The 22,603-nt window shown below is 37.0% G+C and overlaps 1 protein-coding gene and 1 long non-coding RNA gene across 3 annotated transcripts in view; one reads left to right on the top strand and one right to left on the bottom strand.

The window, feature by feature from the left end:
• The window catches only part of SPIRE1 (spire type actin nucleation factor 1), a 123,866-nt gene that overhangs the window by 95,076 nt on the left and 6,187 nt on the right, over positions 1-22,603 (bottom strand). For both annotated transcript variants that reach the window (XM_026094330.2, XM_026094329.2), the window contains exon 2: positions 16,279-16,313. In XM_026094330.2, coding sequence (XP_025950115.2) covers positions 16,279-16,313 — 35 coding nt within the window. The remainder of the gene's footprint in view (positions 1-16,278; positions 16,314-22,603) is intronic.
• LOC112979843 (uncharacterized) lies at positions 8,537-13,727 on the top strand. Its single transcript, XR_003258280.2, has 3 exons — positions 8,537-8,777; positions 10,831-10,920; positions 12,082-13,727. It is a non-coding gene; the product is annotated as an uncharacterized LOC112979843 (long non-coding RNA).

The following is a 22,603-nucleotide window of genomic DNA, read 5'->3' as shown; positions in this document are numbered from 1 at the left end:
GCTCCCAGTGACACTCTGAGTCAGCTGGCAGTAGTAGCTAGGACCAACGCAAGACTTTTGCCTCCTCCCTGAAACCTTCATGCGTCACTCCTGACATCTCATCTCCATACCCGAGGTCAATGTGGGAGTTCCAAAGCTACTAAAATATTTCAAGACTCCCATGCATTAGACTCCCTATCTCCCTCTCTCTCTGAAAAAGAGAGCAGCTAAGAAAACATTCCTAATATTTTGGAAGTATATAGAGATCTTTACTCATCTTCAGGCCTTCTCATTTTAAAAGTGAATTTTCTATATATGTATACATAAGCAAAGGTTTCATAACACTAGTTTCTTGCTGTTGAGCATCTGTCTGTTTATGAGAAATATAAAACCATCTCAGGTATGGAAAGTCTATATAAATAACAGCTGGCAAACATGTATCTAAATGTGAGGCATTTGCATGTGAAAAAAAGGATGCATGCAACTAAGCAAAAATGAGCCATGACACACAACGAGCTCTTAGCTTATATAGAATCTGTCTAGTCTCATACGTCTGGAAAACATTGTTTATTTGAAGTAAAGCTGATGATTAAATGATAATCTAAATCAGAAAAAGAAATATATGCAACTGTCTAATGACAAAGGTTGCTTAACAGTCTTTTTAAGATCATTCAGTTAAATTTGAAACTGGCTATGTTATAGTAAAACACACTGTATACTCTAAACATTACAATCCATAAGACTCATTTAGTAATGACAAATCTTACGTAACATTAGCTTCAGTGATGTGAAGTCTCTTGTAAACTTGTGATCAGTCACAAGGCTCTATGTCTCTTGAAATAATCATTTCACTTAAAGGGAAACTGTTTTCCCAGATATTTACATATTTATAATCAGAACATATCTACCTATGGGAGCTTAACAGAAAGCTACCAAGTCATAATTTTTTTTCCTTGTGTGACACAAACTAATTACTGGCATAGTTTTACCAACACACGTAAAATAAACACCACAATCCTGTTGCTAAAAGGAAACACCAATGTATCCATGATTCTTTTTTCTGCTTCCTATTTCACCATGACAAAACAAATGCAAAAAAAAAAAAAACTCAGTGAAAAATCTGAGAATAATTTGCAAAATTTAAATAAGATCATTCATTGGAGACTGGTGTGAAACTGCTAGAGGGAAGACCGCGCCAGCCATTTTCCAAACATACAAATACCTACAGAAATGAACAAAGAGTTAAATTGCACCAACGATGCAAGTTTCTGAAGATTTGTAACTCAAAGTTTCAGTATACAAATGGACAACTGTGTACCATAAGCATTTGAGTTTGGAAAGTCTGTTTCTAGCTTTAACAGGACTTGGAGGACAAGCTCTTGCTCTGGTCCTTCGTGCTGTGCTGCTGAACCAGTGCTCTGCTCTGAGCACTAACCCCCGTGCCCTCAGTATTTCTCTACTTGCAATTCAAATCAAGGGCCAACAGACTAAAGAGAAGAGAGAAATAATGTGCCTCTACCTGTGAATTATATTTTCAAATAACTACAGCTACTACTAAGAATCTCTTTTTCTGTGTTTGCCTGCATATATATTCTTCATAATGGGGGTGGTAAAACATTGGCACAGATTACCCAGAGAGGTGGTGCGATCTCCATCCTTGGACACAATCAAAATTGGACTGGACAAGTTCCTTATTAACCTCATTTAACTTTGAACTTAGCATCATTCGGGGAGGGGGAGGGAGGAAGGGGAGTGACCAGACAACTTCTAAAGGTCCTTTCCAGCCCAAGTTATTTTACAATTCTGTGATACTGTAACTTTGGCCAATTTCAAAGCCAGTCTCATCAATTTACAGTTATCAAGCTGCAGATCACAGAGGACTTCATACAGGTAAGAACATATCCAGCCAGCATAACCTTAACAAACACAGCACTGTTCCCAGAGTTTCAGTCAATGCCCTATAGCTTTATGAAGTTACAGAGTTCCTGGTGGCCATGCCAAACATGTCAGGGCTGGAGACCTTCCCAGCATCATCGCTAACACGGTTGAGGCTCTGATGAAATAAACAGTAATCAACAAAGTCAGCACCACCTTAGCTAATATAAATCAAATCCTGGCACAACATGTTACCCATGTCAGAAGGAGTTGAATAGGGATGGCCAATCCCCACAGTCTCTCCATGGTGGAGACAAATCTGAGAGAGCATATGAAGGGCCTGTGAATGTTAAAAGACAATTCTTGACATTCAGAGCAAGTAATAAAGCTTGCGCTCATAAACTTTGTGCATCCAAAAAGAAAACACAAGTAACTTGTAGGCTCCGAATGAAAATTGACAAAAATCTTGGGCAAACTTGGGAAGGTTCTTACAGGACATTCTTCCCAAGATAAAAAAAAAGTCTGTATAGGATCAGCTGGCAGAAGAACTTTAACGTCTCCTTGTAAACAACGTTGTGGTTAACAGAAAGACCCAACTTCATAGAAAGATGAACCAATAAATATGTTGCCAGAGGTACAAATTCAATAGGGTATTGTTTCATTGAATGTCTCATGAACACAGGAATCAGGTTGTTTAGCATCGTATGACTCAATGGCATTCTCTGCAAGGCTAGAAAAAGATAATGCTTGTTTTTCTTAGCTGTAGAAAACCTGTAAGGCATCCTTAAGTCAGTCACTGGAATGAAAGAAGCTGAGGAGATCAGAGACTTTGGGTAATGATTAGTAATCTCTGAAATGGACTGCTGCAGTGTGAGTTAATCTCCCATCTCCATGTCAAGAGGACACAGTGCCAAGCAGCAGCAGTCTGTAGGTCAAGGAAATTAGGTGCCAAGAACATAAGCCAGAGAGTAAGAAAACAGTAAGAGGGACAAGGGATCTATCTGTAGGAGCCATCTATACACTCAGGATCCTGACCCTCTAGCTGTCAGGGTTATCTGAGAATGCAAACACAGGTAGGACTAGGGCATGCAGAGTTCATCAGAACCTGTGGCTGAGGATGATCCTTTGCTGTATCATTCATCTTTGATTCCTTTGTTCAGGTTACTCTCATAAGAGCTGTAGGGGAAAACCTGCCTTAGGATGCTGAGATTTGTTGTCCCTGAGGAGAGGGCACAAACAAGCCAAGCCATGGACAACAACGGAAGTAGCCTGGGATGCTCAGGTCAACATGGTCTCAAAAGCCACCCATCACCCTTACAAGGAGAAATTTGGCTGAAGCAGGCTTTGTTCCCTTTGTTCCCTGTTCTGTTTTTAGGGCTTGAAAACCCTGACAACTCTATGCTTAGTTAATGGATCTCACCAGAGCATCAGAGAGACTCAAAGTGTGGCCTGGATACCAAGAAGTATGCTTTGAGGAGTCTGTTCTCAGGGCGTAGACTGCTGTCTAGCATCAATTTGAAGGAAAGTAGGAAAAAAAGCAGACTGGGATCCTTATTCATTGTGGAACAGAAGAGATGGAGGTCTGGCAGTAAGAGAGGTCATAGGCAAAATAATTAGAAAGTAATTATTTTAAGGGAAAAAGAGATGCAAGAAAGTAGTAAAAGAAATGAGTCAAGATAATTCCAACAGAATGAGTCATAAGCAAAGTAAATTCAGAAAAAGACGCATGCATAATACATGGTCCGTGTTGTGCTGGGTGATTAAAAGGAAATGACTTGCTCTTAACTATAGATCAGAAGGGAGCCACGACAGAGCAGCTTCTGCGAGGACTACAAGAGTCTTTGGTCTCGTGTGTCAGTGGTGCACAGTACCCCAATGCCTGACTGTGCATGTGAACTATCACTGAAAGACCATATCGCACCCCATTTAAATTTGTACACAGGTGCAAATGTAAACACACAAGCAGTTGTTTTGAATATAGACTTGGGATTGTAAGAACATACATTTTTGCGAAATCGCTACTCTGTTTCATAGCTTCTGTACAAATGCTGGTAGGAAGACTGTTTATTTCTAAGTCAAACAATTCTCATTTTCACTTCATCAAAGCCACAAAGGCTGTAACTGTCAAAATGCCTGAAGGAGCTGATGTTCTTTGTTCCTATAGCCAATAAACACAAGAACAAGCACGAAACTCAACACTTCTTTTCTGTTTTCTATTCAGAAAACTTTTTAAAAACTTGCTATCACAGTCAATTTATAAAACTGTAGTAAGCCACATCAAAAAAAAACCCAAGCAGTATCACATAAATTCAACCATCTTCGGTGAACTCTGTCTTTTAGTTATACACAACAACAACAAAAAATTGCCTGCTATTCCCTATGTTCAAGTTCGCCAAGATAGGAAACGCATGACACTGCGTACGTGTATCTGATGCAGAACCCACTGTCTGGTAAAATCTATCTATGCGTTCAAACATACATAAAAATTGAAGGACCAAGACCTTCATAGATATCTGAGCTGTCTTTTTTCAAAAACAAAGGAATGAACCACTGACAGGAAGGGGTTTGTAATCTCTTTACTTTGACAGTTTGCATTTCAATATGACACTTGAAATGCCAGTAGAGTACAGAAATGCTGTGTTGAACTGCACATTCACAGTAAGGTTCAGGCTGTTTTTAACGGTTATATCTTAGTTCATGATATGCCTGCTGAAAAAGTGATACCAGTCCTCCAAAGCAGATTTTGTAGAATGAAATTCTTTCTAGGACCTTGCTCAATTCTACACCAGATTTCTTGATTTCAGGTTCTCTGTCCTTCTACTTACTCATTACTGCAGTATTGCCAACGTTGTGAAGTGAAACATTATTTAATCCATATTTTAATGACAATACATTTCATTTATACCTTTCCAAATGCTGCAGTAAAGAAAGGGTTCCCTTTGTTCCCTTACAAGGTGTCAGTTTTTGATGCTTCTTTACGTTATTATTGGATTCTTTTCCCTTTTCTCATACCTAAATAAGATTGCTATGTCAAATCCTCCCAAATTTGCTTATTTTCTAACACATAGCTGTTCCATTTTGATTTTCCCCAAACATTCTAACTATTCAGTTTTGAAATGTTTTCTCTCTCTCAAATATCTGGGAAAATCTAGAGATAGGGTTTTCTTATGTGCAGGAACAACGCTAAGTCCACCTACTGCCAACAAGCAAAAATTAGAAAGTAAAATCTGCCTTTGTACTAGCATGGCGACATCTACATGTACAACCCTGAAATATAAGGGATTTATCTGAAAGAAGTGGGTTATTCCTTTTATATAATTTTGAAGTATTTGAGTAACCTACATAGAAAAAAAAGGGACAGCCTATCTTGGAAGTAAATTCCTGGTATTTAGATGAACTCTTTCTCAAGGGAGTTAATTTCTTGGCAGCAGAGTAGCAGATTTGTTTTTTAGGGTAGTTTTTGCTTTTGTGATTAAGGCATTAAACTAGCCTTTAAGAATCTAGATTGTACACTGCCTCTGCCATTCAGTCCTAATGTCACACTGGGCAAGTCTCCTGGTTTCTTCAACCTGTATTCTTCCTTCTGTAAAAGGAGAACAGCATGTATTTTCTCCCATCAATTGTTCATTTTGCCCATTTTAATATCCAAAGAATTAAATCACTGGGACAATTCATGCAAACTCAGGTTCAACACACACATAATTTACTGCATGTTTAGGCCTTAAGTTGTAAAGTAATACTACTTCAATATGCAAATACAGTAAGCAAAGACATCAACTGGAGAATCTGGGAGTTGCAAACAGACAACACTCCAGAAAGCTGGGAATCCAGAGATAAAAAGAGCAAAAAAAAAAATTTTTAAATAAACATTTTCTTTGTGTAAGGGAATGAAGGACTTTAAGAAAGTTGAAAAGTTATTTTGCTGTAATCCTTCCAAATAAGTGGTAAAACTCTGCATCACAATTGCATCTTTTCTCACTTTCTCTTATTTAATACATACCTTCTTTTTTCAGATTAATTTTTTATTTACCTTGACCCTGAAACATGAAAAACAAATTGTATTCCAATATATTTTCCTAGACAGAATGCTTTAAATTCTATAGGCGCAAACACGCACCAACTCTTTTAATGACCATGCAATGCTACTAAAATGTTCTTTAGATTTTGTGATAAAGGCACCAGACTACACCTAAAGAAAGTTAGGCTCTACACTGGCTCCATCTACTCAGACCTAGATAAAAAGACAAACAGAAGCTTGACCAAATTAAGGGTAAAATCATGGGGGGGGGGGAAGTTTATTTAAATAAAGAGTTTATATTTTAAATAAAGCTATAGTAGAAGTCCACAACTACAAGTTGGACAAAAAAAAAAACTAGGAGTATTATAAAAAAGTAATTTTGGATGTTAGAAACACGCTCTGGTCAACAAAGTTCATTAGAAACATGACTGCTGTTGGTGCATAGCTAGGTTAAAAAAAAAAAGACGGGAAAAGAATTATTTTCTGCACCCCTTATTAGTTTTAGGTTTAAAGCAAACTCCACTAGCAAACAATGCAATGACTTACAAACAAAGGAAGCTTTTTGGAAAATTACAAGGTAAGAAGGCCAAGGAGCAGAGACCACAAATTGCTTCACTATGTTCGTGCAATCTGAGCTGTATTTATTTTCCCCATGCTCAATGAAAAGAAACATTTCTGGAAGACCTAGGGATGGCAGAGAGCTTTCACTCCTAGAATGACAGGGAAATACTCCATGAAATACTTGAGTGCACACAGCTCTCTAGAAGAACGTAATGGGATGTACTACAGAGCATATTCAAAACAAAGTATTGAGTCACAATCACCCATAGGGTGAAGGAGCTGGACATGCACAGTTTAGAAAAACACATGATACTTTTTTCTCATGCATGTTCTCTGAAACCTTGGTAACAGCTTTGCTGTAAGGGAAACGGAGCACACAGGACAGTGAGCAGCGCATCTTCCTGAACAAACAGAGCACAGGGAGGTTGTGAAGGGAACTTGTTTACTTTCCAGCAAGTCTGCTCCAGGCATAGAATAGTATGAAGAAGATGATTTGAATATGCAGGCCAAAGGTGAAGAGAAAAGCAGCACAGAGCAACCCAAAAGGCAAGATGCAGCCAGAGAACAGCTCAGAAAACTTTGAAGAAACAGTTGATGTTATTGCCAAGTAAGGAGTAGGTGGCAGGCAGTTTGCATTAACCAAGGCAAAAACAACAAAAAAAATGCAAAGCCTGAATTAACATCTTGGCAACAGGTAAGAGAGGGGTGCTTTTAGCAGATGGCAATTAAGGATTTGGCAGGCATCTGGAGGAACAGAAAGAGTGCGAGTTAAAGATAACACTAATATGCATGCCCAGATAACAGAGATAGAGACCCAATGAGAAATGCGCAGCAGATCTAGAAGGAGTCCAGGTAGCAGGGCAGCATCCCCAAGGCCCTATGGAAGAGGTGTGCAGAGGTGCAGGGAGGTGAAATGACACATGAGGAGCAGAGACAGGAACACGAGAGTCATCAATTATTAGGCAGCGGCAGTAACACACACCCACCAAAGCAGATGATTAACGTCTTGGTCAGGGAGAAACAGAAACAAAGGAAGCTAATGAATGAACTATAAGAGATTTAGAGAGAAAATGGGAGAGGGAAGCTTGAAATAAAGGTACAATAACGATGAGAAAAGGTGACAGGAGAATTGGACACGGGTGTTTCAAGCTTACAGAAGGATACGTGAAGGAAAAAAAACCTCTGTCAATTTAAAAGACTATCCCTACCTCCTTAACCAAAGCAGGAGTTAATCTACTAAGTGTGAACAGCTTGGCTTATCCTAGTTAATTATTTAACCTTAACTCCTCGCTGCGGGTGAAGTACTAGAAGTATTATAGGTGCTTCACAATTACTACTGGTTAATAAAAGAGAGGGCCATGACAGAATACACACCGAGAATTCAGTCACACGCAAATCCCGACAGAAATCCTTTGTTTTATTTATATGTTTAATTTACCCTCTGTATTTCTCTTTGATAAATAAAAGTATTTTGCTGCACGCTCTACAGCTTCCAGGAACACTAAATGATAACGCAAGAATTCAGCGGTGAACATCTTTGGAGTCTTTCATTCATGCCGTTCAGGAGAGATCTCGGAGCTTTCTTTGTTTTTAATGATTGACATTACAAACATGTAACTGGCAGACAAAATTAAGCAGTTTAAGATGAATATGTTCACACTAGTATGTCATGGGGAGCACAGAAGCTTACCAGTTGATTAAAAACTCACTTTGGAACAAAAACTCAAGTGAGTTGCACTGTGTTGAGTCCATCAAAAGAAAATGTAAAATTAACAAAACCTCTTTTTTGCCTCAGTGACCCCCAAGACAGATTCAGTGTCCTCCTCGCTAGAGAAAGTACTCAGTGCTGCAAACCGTCATGACTCAACTGCAAACCTTGCTTTGTTTAATGTTTCAACTTCTCAGGTCAAGTGATTTAGATAAGAATTAAATGTTAATGTTCACATGAAGAAAAACATTTAGTCACAGAACTGCAAAAAAAAAGTATTTGGGTATGTGTTATCTAAAACGTAAAAACTAATTTAAAAAATCATAAATATATTATTCATAATTATTTGCTATAGGCTGGTCTCACTATATGCACACCTTGTGATTTTTTAATGGCTGAAGATGGTGTTATTGGGAATTTCTGAACTGGCCACTACGACCTGCTCCATTACTGAAAATGCACATCTTACTAAAATGCTAACTAAGCTTTATTTGTGATATTTTCCCCATGCAACTTCTGTAAATCCCATGAGGGGACACCATCTTTCTCCTCCCTCCTCTTCCAACAGCTGGACATTCACAATCAAATGACAGAGCTTGTGTTGCTCCCAGCAGAGAGACAAGACAGCATAAGAAGGTAAGAGAAATTAAAGGAGAAACAGAAATTAATCATACTGTCTACTTGTTCATAAAAATTGCACATGTTCATTTGCATTAGGTCAGCTAAAGCTGCATGAAGAAGCCTTTCATAATGTTATTTTCCCAAGTACAAATTGCTGGAGGTCCTATAGGTGCAATGGGAAGAGGGAATGGCTAGTGAATTAATTTCTACATTAAAACATGGTCTACTTCATAGAAGAGTGGTTTAGATGAACTGGATCAATGTTTCCAGCATAGCTATGAAACAGAAATGTTGAACAACTCCATTAATGTTAATCTGAGTTAGTACTGAAAAGAAGAGCACTGCTGTCATCAAACAAAGTAGGTGGGAGCACTGTAGATCCACTCCATTCATAAATAAATATTTCTGTTCTTTTAAATTTCTCCACTTTTTAAAAATAAACTTACTGAAGTTGTCAGTTTCATCTTTCAATCCTTGTGCCATTTGCTTCATGGTTAAATTTAAAACAACATTAGCATTTAAATTGTTAGTTTGGAAACTGGAACTTGGTAACTGAACTGCTGAAGTGAAATTAAATATTCAGCTCCCGTGAATTCCTGTTTTCTTTGAGAACTGCCCACATTCAAAACTGATAAAGAACCAGATATGTTATTTTAACTATAGGCCTAAAAATTAGCCTAGTCCAGTAATAGCATGTCATATTCCTTGGTGTAGCAACTATGAAATAGTGCTGCTTAAGTATTCTAGGGTATTTGCATTAGTCAGAGAGCCACAAAAGCCAGCCACCCAGAAATGAAGAAAAGAGTACAATTAGGAAAATAAAGAAAAAAAGAAAGTCTGTTTGAGCAATTTTCACTCCTGCGGTGATTTAATAATCTAGTAGGACTATAAACTTTAACAAATATTGATGTTTGTCTATTCTTCACAGAACACCAGCAACACCCACTTCAGTCAGAGGAAGTTACTCATGTCCTGCAGTGAGACAACTACGATATCAAGAGTCCAAAGAACATCTGAAAGGGAAAATGCAGCACAAAATGAATGCAGTATTATGTGCCGATACTTAACTGGCTCACCAAGTGTTCCTTGCTCTCCCAGAAATCTGATTTCCATTGACTTACTGGAAACAAACTTCCCACTGAGCCTATGCAGTGGTCCAGCTTAATCACCGTAAATATACGGGCTACATCAATGAAAGCAGTATAGGCTCCACTCACAAAAATTATAGATAAAGAACAGTTTAAAAAAAAGAAAAAAAAGAAATCTTCAGAGAGAAATACTTATATTACACTATATGTCTACTTTCTATCATATTTACCATCACAGCAAAAGGTGTGAAGAAAGGCAAAGATACAAAAATGAGCAAAAGAACAAGACTCTTGGTATCATTTCTCTCTTATTTTTCTTAGAATTAAGAGAGAGAGGAAATGAATGAAAAATCAAAATCTCGCTGCTAAAACATATATCTCTAAATAGCCACAGAGGTAAAAAGGCAGTACCTAGTCACACCTTTGTTAAGCAAGAGAAAGCAAGCTCTGCTTAGTTGTTAGGTCCTCTCCACTGAGAGGAAAAAGCTGACAAAAAGTAACAAAGCGGCACTTTTTTTTCCTTTGACATTATCTCATTTCTTCTTTAAAATTTAACAACTTAAAAACTAACAAGCTTTTAAAATAAGCGAAGAAAAAAAATCTTTTTCAACTGGTTACATGAGGGTGTAAGATCCTTTGGATTTGCAAAGTAATTGTAACAATCACTCCTGGCTTCTAGTTTGAACACAAAAATAAGGTGACAAGTATCAAGCATAAGTTTATGCACCTTATAAATTAAAAAACAAGCATGTTAACCTCCATTGGACAAAGGATCCAACCAAAATTTTCTACATTTTAGGCATCAAGTAACATAGAAAATAAGTAAATTAGAAAAAAAGGATAAAGAAACAGTGATTAAACACGCTATTCCAAATCAGCTTCTTGGCTTGAGTGCTTTTTGTCTGTGTCATTTTATTTCCATTTTACTTTGCACTTTATTGTCATCATTTGTAAATCTTCTGCACAATTTTATATTGCAGATGTTGGAGCTCTGAATGAATAACAGTGATGTTTAAGAACAGAAGAACGTTTAATTTTGCTAGACCAAGAAGTCAACAGCATACAACCAGGTAAAATTTACCACTGAAATTGAACTTACTAAGTTTTAGAGGTGTGTTTTATGTTAGTTTTGAATTGCCCTACACAAAATCCACAATGCAGTAACAACAAGGTCCCCTGCACTCAGTCACTCTAAGAATATTTATCTGGCTTCTAGTCATCCCCCAGGAGTGTACCACATGCCTGGATTATGGTTTTGTTAACTATTTTGCATGGCTCTTGCCTCAATGCTTTTAAGGCCAGCGTTTAAGACCAATTGTTTTCAATTCTCTATATTTTTATTTTATATAACAATCAAGAGTTTTATGCAAATATTGTGCATGATTTATACAAATTACCATCTTTGTCAATTATTTCCTCAAACTTCGTACTTACGAAAGAGGCAGGAAACGTAATATCTCTTTCAGAACACTTACAGCTAGATTTCATAGAAAAACTGTCATATGATCTCAAAAGCCTTTGAGGAGTTTGGTAGACCAGAAATGTAGTTATAACTTATTTATACTTTATAACTTGCTTGTAATCAACAAAAAAAGTATTAAATAGCATTTCTAATTTCATAATGATATTCTAAACTTGTCTTTTAATATATGCTTAAAACAACAACAACAAGAAAGAAGGACCATATATAAAGGGCCATTAAATTCTACGCAAACAACCAATATTTAAAGCTTACTTTTTCCCTACACTTTGACTGAGCAATCAGGTTACTCTTTTGGTCTGAACAGCTGAACAAATGTGTCTATTCGCACTGGCCTATCAAAAAAGTGTCACCTTAAAGCTAATCAGCTCATATGATAGCTAACATATCATTCAATACAAATGATATGACAGCATATGATTCATATGATAGGTATCATATTACACACAAAATTAATAGAAATGATACAGAAAGGGTTTTGCAAAAACCGAAGACTTGTACAAATTACCTTCTTCTCCCCACACCCTAGGATACCATTCATAGCCATACAAGTAAAACTTACAAACTTCCACTTAACTTCTCCATTTAATTTTTTGATAAAACTTGGTAATTCCAATGACTCCACACAAAAGCTATGTAAGGCACGTTTTTGTGCTTTGAGATTAACAACCCCCCCCCCCCCACACACACACACACACAACACCTAACAATGCACAACACCTAAATGTTCTACTATCTGTGCTTTTCACAGAGAAAATGCTCCTTGGAGGGACCAAGTTACTGCAAGACCTAATTTTCCACCATCCATTAACTGAAATACTGTCAGAAGACCAAGGTTGGAATCCTCCTCTCTCCTCTTCCCAGCTATCTGAAAGGTTTAGCAGTGCCATCACTGGAATGAGTATTCCATCATAAATCCTGCGTTACTTTACAGTGTGTCGATTATTAAAGGCGCAACATACTGCACTGCAAAATTACAAAGACTTTACAAGGAACAGCTGATTTCTCTTACTGATTGTGGACAGATGGTAGGATCCGACTATCACTAAATCAGCTTCGTCAAATATGTTATTAGTTCCCCAACCCAATATTCACTGTGTATTCTTAATGAAATCGTTGAACGGAAAGGATGATGTGCCAAACTTAAAAGAGCGTGAACAACAGAAATCCATCTTCCTCAAAGATCAAACTTCTCCTGATATACTATAAACGTTTATACAAATTACAAAAAACAGAGTTCCTCATGAAAAAGCAGCTCATTACAAAACACAAAAGATCAAAACAGAAACTCTACTTTTTGCTTACTTTTTAATCAAGAGTCTGTTAGGTTGTTTCTTTGTGGCCATGAAGTAATTCAGGAAAATCTGGAGGTCAGAAGACTGAGTGCCACAGAACGATGTCTCAATGAACAAGCATAATGGACTTTCAGGTATCTAAGATATCCAGTCCCTCAAAGGCTGGACATGCAGCATCTCCATGAGATAATCCCCATCAGCAAGCAATAAGCACTTCATTTCTCAGAACTGCCATCTAGAGCTTCAGTACTACTTAATGCTCTCAAGAGAAGATACATGATTCTACTTTGATTTTGAGAAGGCAATCCTGAATCGCAATTAATTCTTCCCTTAAGAGCATAAAGAATAAGAAGTTTTCATAGAATTACCAGATTTGTAACCTAGCATTCGCACAGAATCTTACTTCTGTATTTTTCAATGCATAGTCTCCTTGCAATCAAAACTCATTTTGATGGAAGACACAGCCCATATTTTACTAATGGAAATGATTCTCATACGAACATTTTTGCCTGTCTTCCTTGCAGTGACATCTCTTCTCTCTTGTCCTCATAAGGTTAAAGCTCAGTAAATGGAACTAGTGATTATCACTGTGCACAGTAATGATTCTTTGCTTCAGCAATTCCCACTCAATCAGTACATTATTTTCATTTACACTGAACAGTGATAAAAAATGATTCCTAGATATTAATACACACATTTTATACTACTTGAATTTTGAATAGGTAACATTTTCATGTAGACATGGCATTAGTTTAATGTAAAATTGTGATACATCTTTTGAAATACTAACATTCTGTGCTATTAAACATATGCTCATTTTTTTTAAATTTGGGAGGTGTTTGGTTTTGAATACATACAATGAACTAACAAATACATTCTTATTTGTACTGAAGTAAACACAATATCCTTACAACTTATTTCTTTAAATTATTTTCTGAAATATAATCAGTACTTCAAGCTCTCAGTGAAAAAAGTAAAGCAGCATACTGTCAATTTTAGTTCCTAAGGCAAGTACATCATAATTTTGTTGTATGTTAAGATATTTTTAATGAGATCCATATAATGGACAGCTCTGAAATAAATAGAACTTACATATAGAAGTCTCCTTAAAATGTTTCTAAAAATAATTCATTTTAGTCATTTGACATGAGCTGAATGGCGTCGAACAAAGTTTATTCACTACTGTTTGAGATAGCCTATTTATTTCACTTTTGATTCTTGCACAAATACAAGAGGTTGTGTGTATCTTTATATTATCATAGATACGGGTTAACTACGTTATTCATACACAACATGCCCATCCTCAAATAGGTGGGTCTTTTCAAATACATGGCAATTAAATCTTCCTGCATACGAATCACTTAACATTCACAGAATACCTTCCACATGAGTACTAAATGTTTACATATGAGGCTGGTATATTTTATATAATCTTCATCACCTTGCTTGAGTCAACTAAGTAGCGCTCTCATCATTTACAGAAGAGAGTCATGGGCAGATGCAGATGAAGTAAGGTCATCTTGTTCCTTGCTCCCATCTTCTATTATGGCTATGGCACGTGGACTCAGAATTTCACACACTGCTCAAACTGCTACCTTGAAATAAATGGTGTATCCATTTAGGATAGTTTCCACCTACTGCCACAATCTGGCGATTATTATTACCTGTCATTTTAAGAAGTCTCCCGCATGTGTTAATACACTCAATCAGGCTGCATTCCTTTCTGCAGGAATCAAACAAGTGAGATAGGCACTCTCTGCTGAATTCCTAGTTCTGAAAGCCATAAACATCATTTACTCTAAGTCTAAAGCTGCAGCCCCAAAGGAATTCTGGAGGAAGCAAAAGCCTCTCACTTCTTTGAAATGACAAAGATAGACAGAAGAGCCAATATGCTAATGGTCACAGTGCTTCTTAGTAGAGACAATTTAAAATGAAGTCTCCATTCCATGGAAAATGTTAATCTTTTTAAGTTTTTCTTTCTAAATATAGACAAAAACATAAAAAAATAAAAAAAATCTTTCCCCATGGAAGAAAACAAAGTAGAAAATATCCAAGCAACTCTCACTAGGTATTTTCATTTGAAACAAAAACATTTTTACTTTCCCAAAGTGAAATATTTTATTTTTTGTTAAAAATATTCTAACAGGGGTTTACTAATATCTGTATTTTTAACATTATGGCCTTTCATTACCTCCCCTAAGAAAAAAATACAAAGTAAAACTGTAAACAGTATTTACTATGCAAAGCAGATGACACACTAGATTATCATATGTAAATAAGGCACTAGGTTTATGAACTGAGTTTCAACAAATGCCAAAACAAAAGCAGGATGTATTAGCTTAAACTGAACTGGATGAAGAGAAACAAGATGTGCCTACTTCCAATTTCTGTCCTTATATCAGTTAGGAATTTCCCCTTACACTATCCTTTAGAAAGCATGTTCCCATTTGATCATTAATACTCGCTAAAATCTAGACGGCCTTGGCATTTTACCATTCATGGTTGTATCAGCTGGCCTTTCACTTTATCTCTAAAACAGTCATTTTCATATAAAGTTTATCTATCTACAAACCTTTTAGCAACAACAACTTGTCACCTCTTAATGTGTTATTGATAAGAAAACAAACAACCCTCCATCAAAGATGCATGGCCTGGCCCCACCTTCAGGCTTCAGGCCTGAGGCACTGACAGAAGAGTTAAAATAAAAATTGCCTCTTACATTTCAAAGACAGTTCAAAGGCAATGAGAAAAGACTGCTCTGCAAAGGACACAGAAATTTCATTTATTGCAGGACACATTTATTGAAGGAGCAGACTATATGATTTACTCTGTATGATAATAAAAAAAATTATAATATAATTTGAGTCCATGTCTTGTTCAACAGGAAGGTCAACCTAGTTTTCACTTAAGTCTTGAATTAAACCTGTGAATTTGACAAAATGACAGTTTGAACATTCTTACAGCACCAGTCACAGCTTAGTATTAAAGATACAGAGGCAAACTAGGATCAAGAAATACATCCAGCAGATTTAACTGAATTTGTATTTGTTTCAAACCCAGCAAAACATTCAATGATATCTCTTAGGCCCCAAGACATTGACAAGTGATAAACTAAAGGAGATATTGAAAATGTCTGAAACAAGGACATCTTTACATGAGCAAGGCAATCTTAAGATCATTTGTCTTCCCTACTTCCCTCCAAATTCTTGACAAATGGGTTGTCAACCCCCCCCCCGCCATTCTGAAAATGCATCAAGTATTTATTCCACTGTTTACTAGTTCTATCTAAAGTAAGTGTACTGAGAGAGAATTTAGCCAAGAGAAATTATCTAAAATAACATATGTTGTTAGAGGCATGTATTTTAAAGAAATCAAAATTGAACAAGTTTACATGGGCCACGTATTATATCTCTAATCTTGTTTTTGGAAAAGCACAAGGCCTTTCTTTCCTCTGTTTCTGAATGTGAGACTAAATATCCCATAAGACAGTCTTATGCAGCTGTTAACACAAGTCATAAATACAATGCAGGCTTCATGGTAAAACTTTGCAATGATAACTGCATCCTAAAAGTATACATTTTCCACTATGAGATAATGAGAAAGAGAGCTAAGCTAAATCAGCACCAGTAGAGAACACAAAATACTTCTCTTACCTCCATCTCTGTGCAAGGTAAATGGCTTGATTTACCTGTAATAAAAAAAAAAAAAAGGTTTTCAGATTATTTAAGTAAAAGACTACAGGCAAAACTAAACACCTGAGTCAGCTTTTTTTTTTTTTGAGTTACATCCAAATATCCTTTGCCTTACTTCAACATTGCCATTATATATACATCACAGAATTAACAATAAGAAAAAGGCCCCGCCCTCTTTATTTGGATCCCTCACAATGATCCCTTTTAAAAAGATGAGTCTTTAACGCTTGGCTTCATTATTTAAATTGTATGACTGAAGCTCAGCCATGAAGGCAACATGAAAACATGTTAGCTTAAATAAGTAGCAGCAAATAATTAGTTCTAGAGAAAAAAACCTCAATAATTCATAAACCATAAAAAAGCCACTGTTTCATCTGATTACTGCTGGGATATCAAAGAGTTCAACATGACGCTCAAGCAAATTAAAGTAGAAATCTTACTGTAATATTTTTGTAAGTCCATCTTCTCAATTTTTGCATTTCCTCTGAACTAACTAGAGCCTGAAGAAACAACACTTTGGAATTTATGCAACACAGAAAAAATTAAGTTTCTGAACTGTTTCTTCAAGTTCAAGTCTCAATTTTCCCAAGACAAAAAACTCTTTGGTGTAGACGTGCTCATGGCTTGACAGCTTATAAAATATAAGACTGAAATTTCACCTTATTATTAGGGAGGTACCATATCACTAAAAGCAGCAAGTTGATCATTTGATAGTAATGTATTTATATCAGAGGAGTATGAAGTAACTCTAACAGGATGATTTTCTGTTAGAAAATGACATTCAACAGAATGTATCTATTTCAAAGGGAAGTTACCTGAGCCTTTAATTTGAAAACACAGGCATATTTAATTTTACTTTTTTGTCTTTGCTTTTCAGCTGCATTGCACCCCTACTGCTCATGTAAAATTTGCAACCAAGGAATTTGGTGGCACTTACACCAGGAAACCCGTGACGCGATGCTGAGTCCCCACATGCTCAAAAACTAGAACCAGGTGTGGGTTGGCTTGATTACCCTGCACATGTTGAAAGCATATGTTACAGGTGACGGTTGCTAGCTACCGCCCAGCCTGACTGAAGGATCTCCTGCTGGTAATAGTCAGGAAGAGCCTGCAATTTGTAGTCCTAACTAGAAGGACTGCTTTATCAGATCGCCTGGAAAACTCAAGGAAGTTCAACCAAACGGTTAGCAGAAGGTTTGCACAGAGGAGTGTCCATGCCGACTCACTATGTAAAATCTGAATGGCATGCAAAACTGCCAGCGCTAGAGAGAGTCATCTGCACAGAAAAAGATGAATTTTTCATATTGAACTAGTCACCTTCCTGTTGAAGCTAAAGGTTAAACATATCTTGAATGACTATGGAACATCTAAATAACAAAGTGGAAGTTGTTTACCTTTGTTTTGAACTGGTGCCAACATAAGCTGAATGCTTTGCACCAGTGTTTTATTGCAAAATGAAGAACAGAAGAGTGACTTTAGAAGGCAGCTTTTAAATAACATATCACCGTTTCAAAAGGACCTGTGATTCTGGTTGATTTACTTCGTGATCCATATAAGAGACATTTTTTGTGTTTAAAACGGTAACATTCATGAAATATAAGAGATAAATGGGAAATTCTCACTACAAACTTTTTTTGAAATACTCTTCATATTAGCAGATCTGTGTGAGTATTTCTCTTGAAGTCAAATAACAGATGACCAGAACAACGTGCCTCTCGGAGGCAAGACAAGATCACAGATATAGCTGAGGGGGGAAATATTGTGCAGCTTATTTTGGCAAAAAAAAATACTATTTTTTGGAAAATTACGACTTCAGAAAAAAACTAATAATTTCAAACCTACAATCATGTAATGGCATACAGAAGTCAACCAGTGTTTGCAATCACTGATAAATTAAAACATTTTGATTTACATCTCCTATGGTTCCGATGAAACAGGAAAACCGTTCACTAGATCCCCTCAGCAGTACAGACACAAAGCATTCATCACTACACTTTAAAGCAGTGTTGGGACCCTAAGAATATCCTTTTAACAAAGTCTTAACCAAATCCTGAAGTACCAAACAAACCAGCCCAGGCCAATATCTGTAATGCAAACACTGTATTTCTCACAGTCCCTCCTGATTTAGTTTTGATAAATCAACTTCATGATGTTTCTCAAGGAAAAGCACTCAAATTTTGGAAACTTTCATTATTTCATATATGGTACCAAACTTACTACTGCTTTCAGAACAAATCATAATTTTTGTTGTTGTTGTTAACATAACTAATGCAGGGAACAGATTAGCTGGATTATTTATTCCAATTATTTGTGAACGATCCAACTGGAGACAAAACGAGAGGAGCAAGATTTATACCAGTACTTTAAAAAAATAATAGTTATGCCATGACCCCATACACTGGGGAGGAAACGGGAAATAACAAGTAGTTCCCAAATCTCACACAGCTCAGATGCGCCACAGACAATATTCTAAACAAGCACAAACTACCGACTTAAAGCACTTTAATAACATATTCTGCAGTAAGGTAACTATTAACCATCCATTCCTCATGCTGCTGCACCGCAGCTCCAAACAGACACTGTGAAGAGGATTCCCCTGCGCTGTCTGCAGCCACTTATGAATCCGCTCCCTGGGAAATCTCCCACATTTCTGATGAGACCAGTATTGACAGTATTGACCCAAGAAACACGCACTTACTCGCATCCATCAACACTGAACTGAAACTGCCTCCATACAGCCCATGCAAACCAACTTACTTATACTGACTAGGAGCAGAATTTTTTTCTCTTCAGCTCACAAGACTGAAAAAACAGAAACTTTTAAATGTAGCCCAAGGACCACACTTTCCTAATTTGCACTGGGAGAAGAAAAATTTCCCTAAGAAGTCTTAATTTCTTCTCTTTGTCTGCAAGCAGTACTAAGTGCTATCTGGTAAACAGGTGAAGACTTACAAATCTATTGCAGCTGCTACTTCTTAACACAGACCTGTATTTCTCCACATTTCACAACCATTCAGCTAAACACTAATCTGTGTAGGATTTTCATCATTCTTACAGCCAAAAAAATCACCAGTATTTTTCCACAACAACTTTCAAATAATGACTAATCCATTCATTACTAGTAAACAGCATTATCTTCAACTGTCAAGTTAGCGTGAACTTATAAACAACCTACAGATGGGAAGATCAAATAATTTTTGACTCACAGGTTGTTGAAATGCAAAAAAAACCCAGAAAAAGAACAAACAATTTTTGCAAGAAGGAGAAAGGGTTAAACTGGAGGTTTTCTGTATCTCTGAAAACAGTCTTCGATAAGATATAAGCACCATCAAAAAAAAAACTAACACCCTTCACATTCTCTTCTGATTCCTTAGTATCACCATTTGAAATTTATTTGTATTTTGAACCCCCAGCAAGAGGAGTCATGCCAAACTTTCATCAAGCGTTAGGATAAAGTGACTCATCGCTCAAGGCAGGAGCTTCAGGCTGCTGCTGAGACACAGTAAAATAATTATTTTCACATGATCTTTCTGAATGCCACTAGAAAAAGACTATACTCAGTCTATCAATGGCCCTTGCTTCACTCAAGCACAATTTCCATGTCTCCCAAGGATTAGCAGGTCATGTATATAAAGGGTCTTCAGAGATTTGAAAAATCAAAAAGAAAGCATATCTACTACTGAAACAGAACATTCATAAGAAAGCATGCAGTAAGTGCAAAAACATTCGAACTCCACAGTCCTAAGAAAAGCTAAGATACAGAGTTGATGCTTGTGGCTTGATACCACCATCACACAGCCATTGTTTTAACAGTAAAGAGCTGCTCTAAGAGCCATGCAGCTTAGAGCCTTGGAGCATCTTCCCAGCCTTCCTTTAGCATCTAAAATTCCTCTTTTTAGATCCAAAAGCATTTTCCTCAACAGAGCTTCTTGCAGAATAAAATGATTATCAGCACTGATTCTCAAACAGTTTAACTGATGTCCACTTCAGCAACAAACCCCTGAAAAACATTTTGTGGGAAAAATTAACATGCTACTTAATTACCACAACCTATTTCTGCAGTTTTGGGCGAAATACACCTATTATTTCCATAGTGGTAGAACCCAAGGTGCCTTCAGGCAAGACAGCCACTGCCCACATGTGCTGGAGGACAGCAGCAGAGGTGACAGAGCAACGGACATAAAGGCTAACAGAAGGAGAGTAAGGGAAAATCTGGGAGTCATTATCTCAAGATCGACGAATTCAACAGTCTTTAATCAGGCCTGGAAATTAATGATAAATTGAATTTGGATTTGTAGTCTGGTTTTTAAGCCTTTAAGAGGTACTGTAGCTTTTCTCTGCCCTTAAGGGAATAAGGAACTCCTTAAGAAGGAAAAAAAAAGTTCAGACTCTCATTAAAACCATTTGATTGCAGGAACTGGAGCATTAGTTAACAAATCTGACAAGATTTTCAATAAAAGAGTGAAGATTAGTACCGATAAAAGGGAAACAAAGAAGAAAGCAAAGGCAACCAAGCAACGTAAGGAGAACAGAGGCATATGTAAGGAACAGAATTCAGAACTAAATGAAGAGACAACAAAATAATGATGTGGCAGGAGTGAGCCAGACTTTTGGCAGAACATGGATATTTACAGGAAAAAGAGATGAAAGAAACACAAGGACAGAGAGAAATCTTGGGAGGTAAGAAGAAAAGGAAGAAAAGTGAAAATGACAGAGAAAAGTACAGGAAAAAATGTAGGTTAGAAGCAAGAGCCTGCAGACTGTGAAGAGGAAGGTCAAGAAGAGTGAAAATAAGAGTGAGATTGGATGAGGAGCAGTCTGAGGAGACCCTCAAAGAACAGCTAGCTAGGAGGCCAGCACTTTTTTCGTCACTCTATCAATCTTTTCAAACCTTCATCTTTCTCCATTCAACTCATTCACTGAAGTTATTCCTCATTTCATACAGTTACAAGTAACTTCGGTAAAAAGTAAATGTAATGACTCTTGGCATCAATATCAAATTATATTTTGTAATAAAAGCTGTATTAAAATAAGTTTTCTTTTATTCCAAATGAACAAGTTCATACTACCTTTATGCTATTCTCTGAGATCTACTACAAATTATTACTCTTTATCTTGTCCCATTTCTACCACGCACTCTGGAAACCACACAATTCTGTCTACGTGCCATTACTCACACCTGTAAGTTTACCTAGGAATCCAGTCAATTTTGTTTACTCTTTCAATTTTAATTATTTTAAGATAAATACTGCAGGACATACACTTCTCCAAGTGCTGCTATAGTCTATTCATAGCTGGCACACTCTTCTGCAGATGCTCATTTAAATACAGGTACTACATTCACTTTTCCCTGGCCTGTCCAGATATCATCTCTTCCCCAAAAAGCATAAATGTGCACTCAGAGTTCACGCATCTCCGAAGCTCCCTTTTTTTAAGTTCTGTTATTCTAATCATATTCTCATCTATGCTGGAGCTACCCGTGGACTTGCTGCTTCAACGAGCGCTCATGTTTGTTGCAGCACTCTGACTCTGTGACAGACGTCACCGGTAGCTTCTGCCATCGTATTTGACGGATGCAGAATTTCAAGGAGGTTACAACTTTTCTAAGTTGGCAACGCTGCACTCCTGGGTCAGCTAAGAACTTTTACCCAGTGTTAATAAACTCTTTGAAGTCAATAAAAAAGTCGTTCTCTGTTAATTTTTCCTGTACCTTGGCTATGTCTTCACAGTCTTGTATATGCACTGTACAAACTGACTCATCCTGTTCTCTCCCTCTTGAAGTGCACAGTACTCAATCACACACCCATATCCTAGCTATCTGTATGTGTCATACAAGCTAGCCTAGAGTTTTATTAGGAATGGAACAATATTTTTTTGTCTCCTTACTGGATCCAATGCTGTAATCTAATAAAATAATTCAGAAACAAAGAGACAATACTGTTCAGTTTTCTTTTAACAGAAATTAGGGGAAAAAAGCTTCCCTGCTTTTGCAGGATGGATTCACAGCCAATTTAGATCCAGGATGTTATGTTCCTTTAATCCTCTCATCATCTCACACTTTCATTACCGCAACATCCCTTCTCCAGCCCTGACAAACACAGTCTTGTCCTGGTCACAGCCATTCACTCTGCTGCCACTGTACAGATCGTTTTCACTGCCCGTCGCTTTGATGACATCTCTCTGTCTGAATCCCCCCTTAAAGGCTTTCTCTCTCTCCCTGTCACATCATACATAGCTACCTCCTTCATTTTCAAAGCATTTCTCATGCTACCCCAGTCCTACCTAT

The sequence above is a fragment of the Dromaius novaehollandiae genome, chromosome 2, assembly GCF_036370855.1.
Source record: "Dromaius novaehollandiae isolate bDroNov1 chromosome 2, bDroNov1.hap1, whole genome shotgun sequence".
Lineage (NCBI taxonomy): Eukaryota > Metazoa > Chordata > Aves > Casuariiformes > Dromaiidae > Dromaius > Dromaius novaehollandiae.
This window is presented reverse-complemented; position numbering and strand designations above follow the sequence as displayed.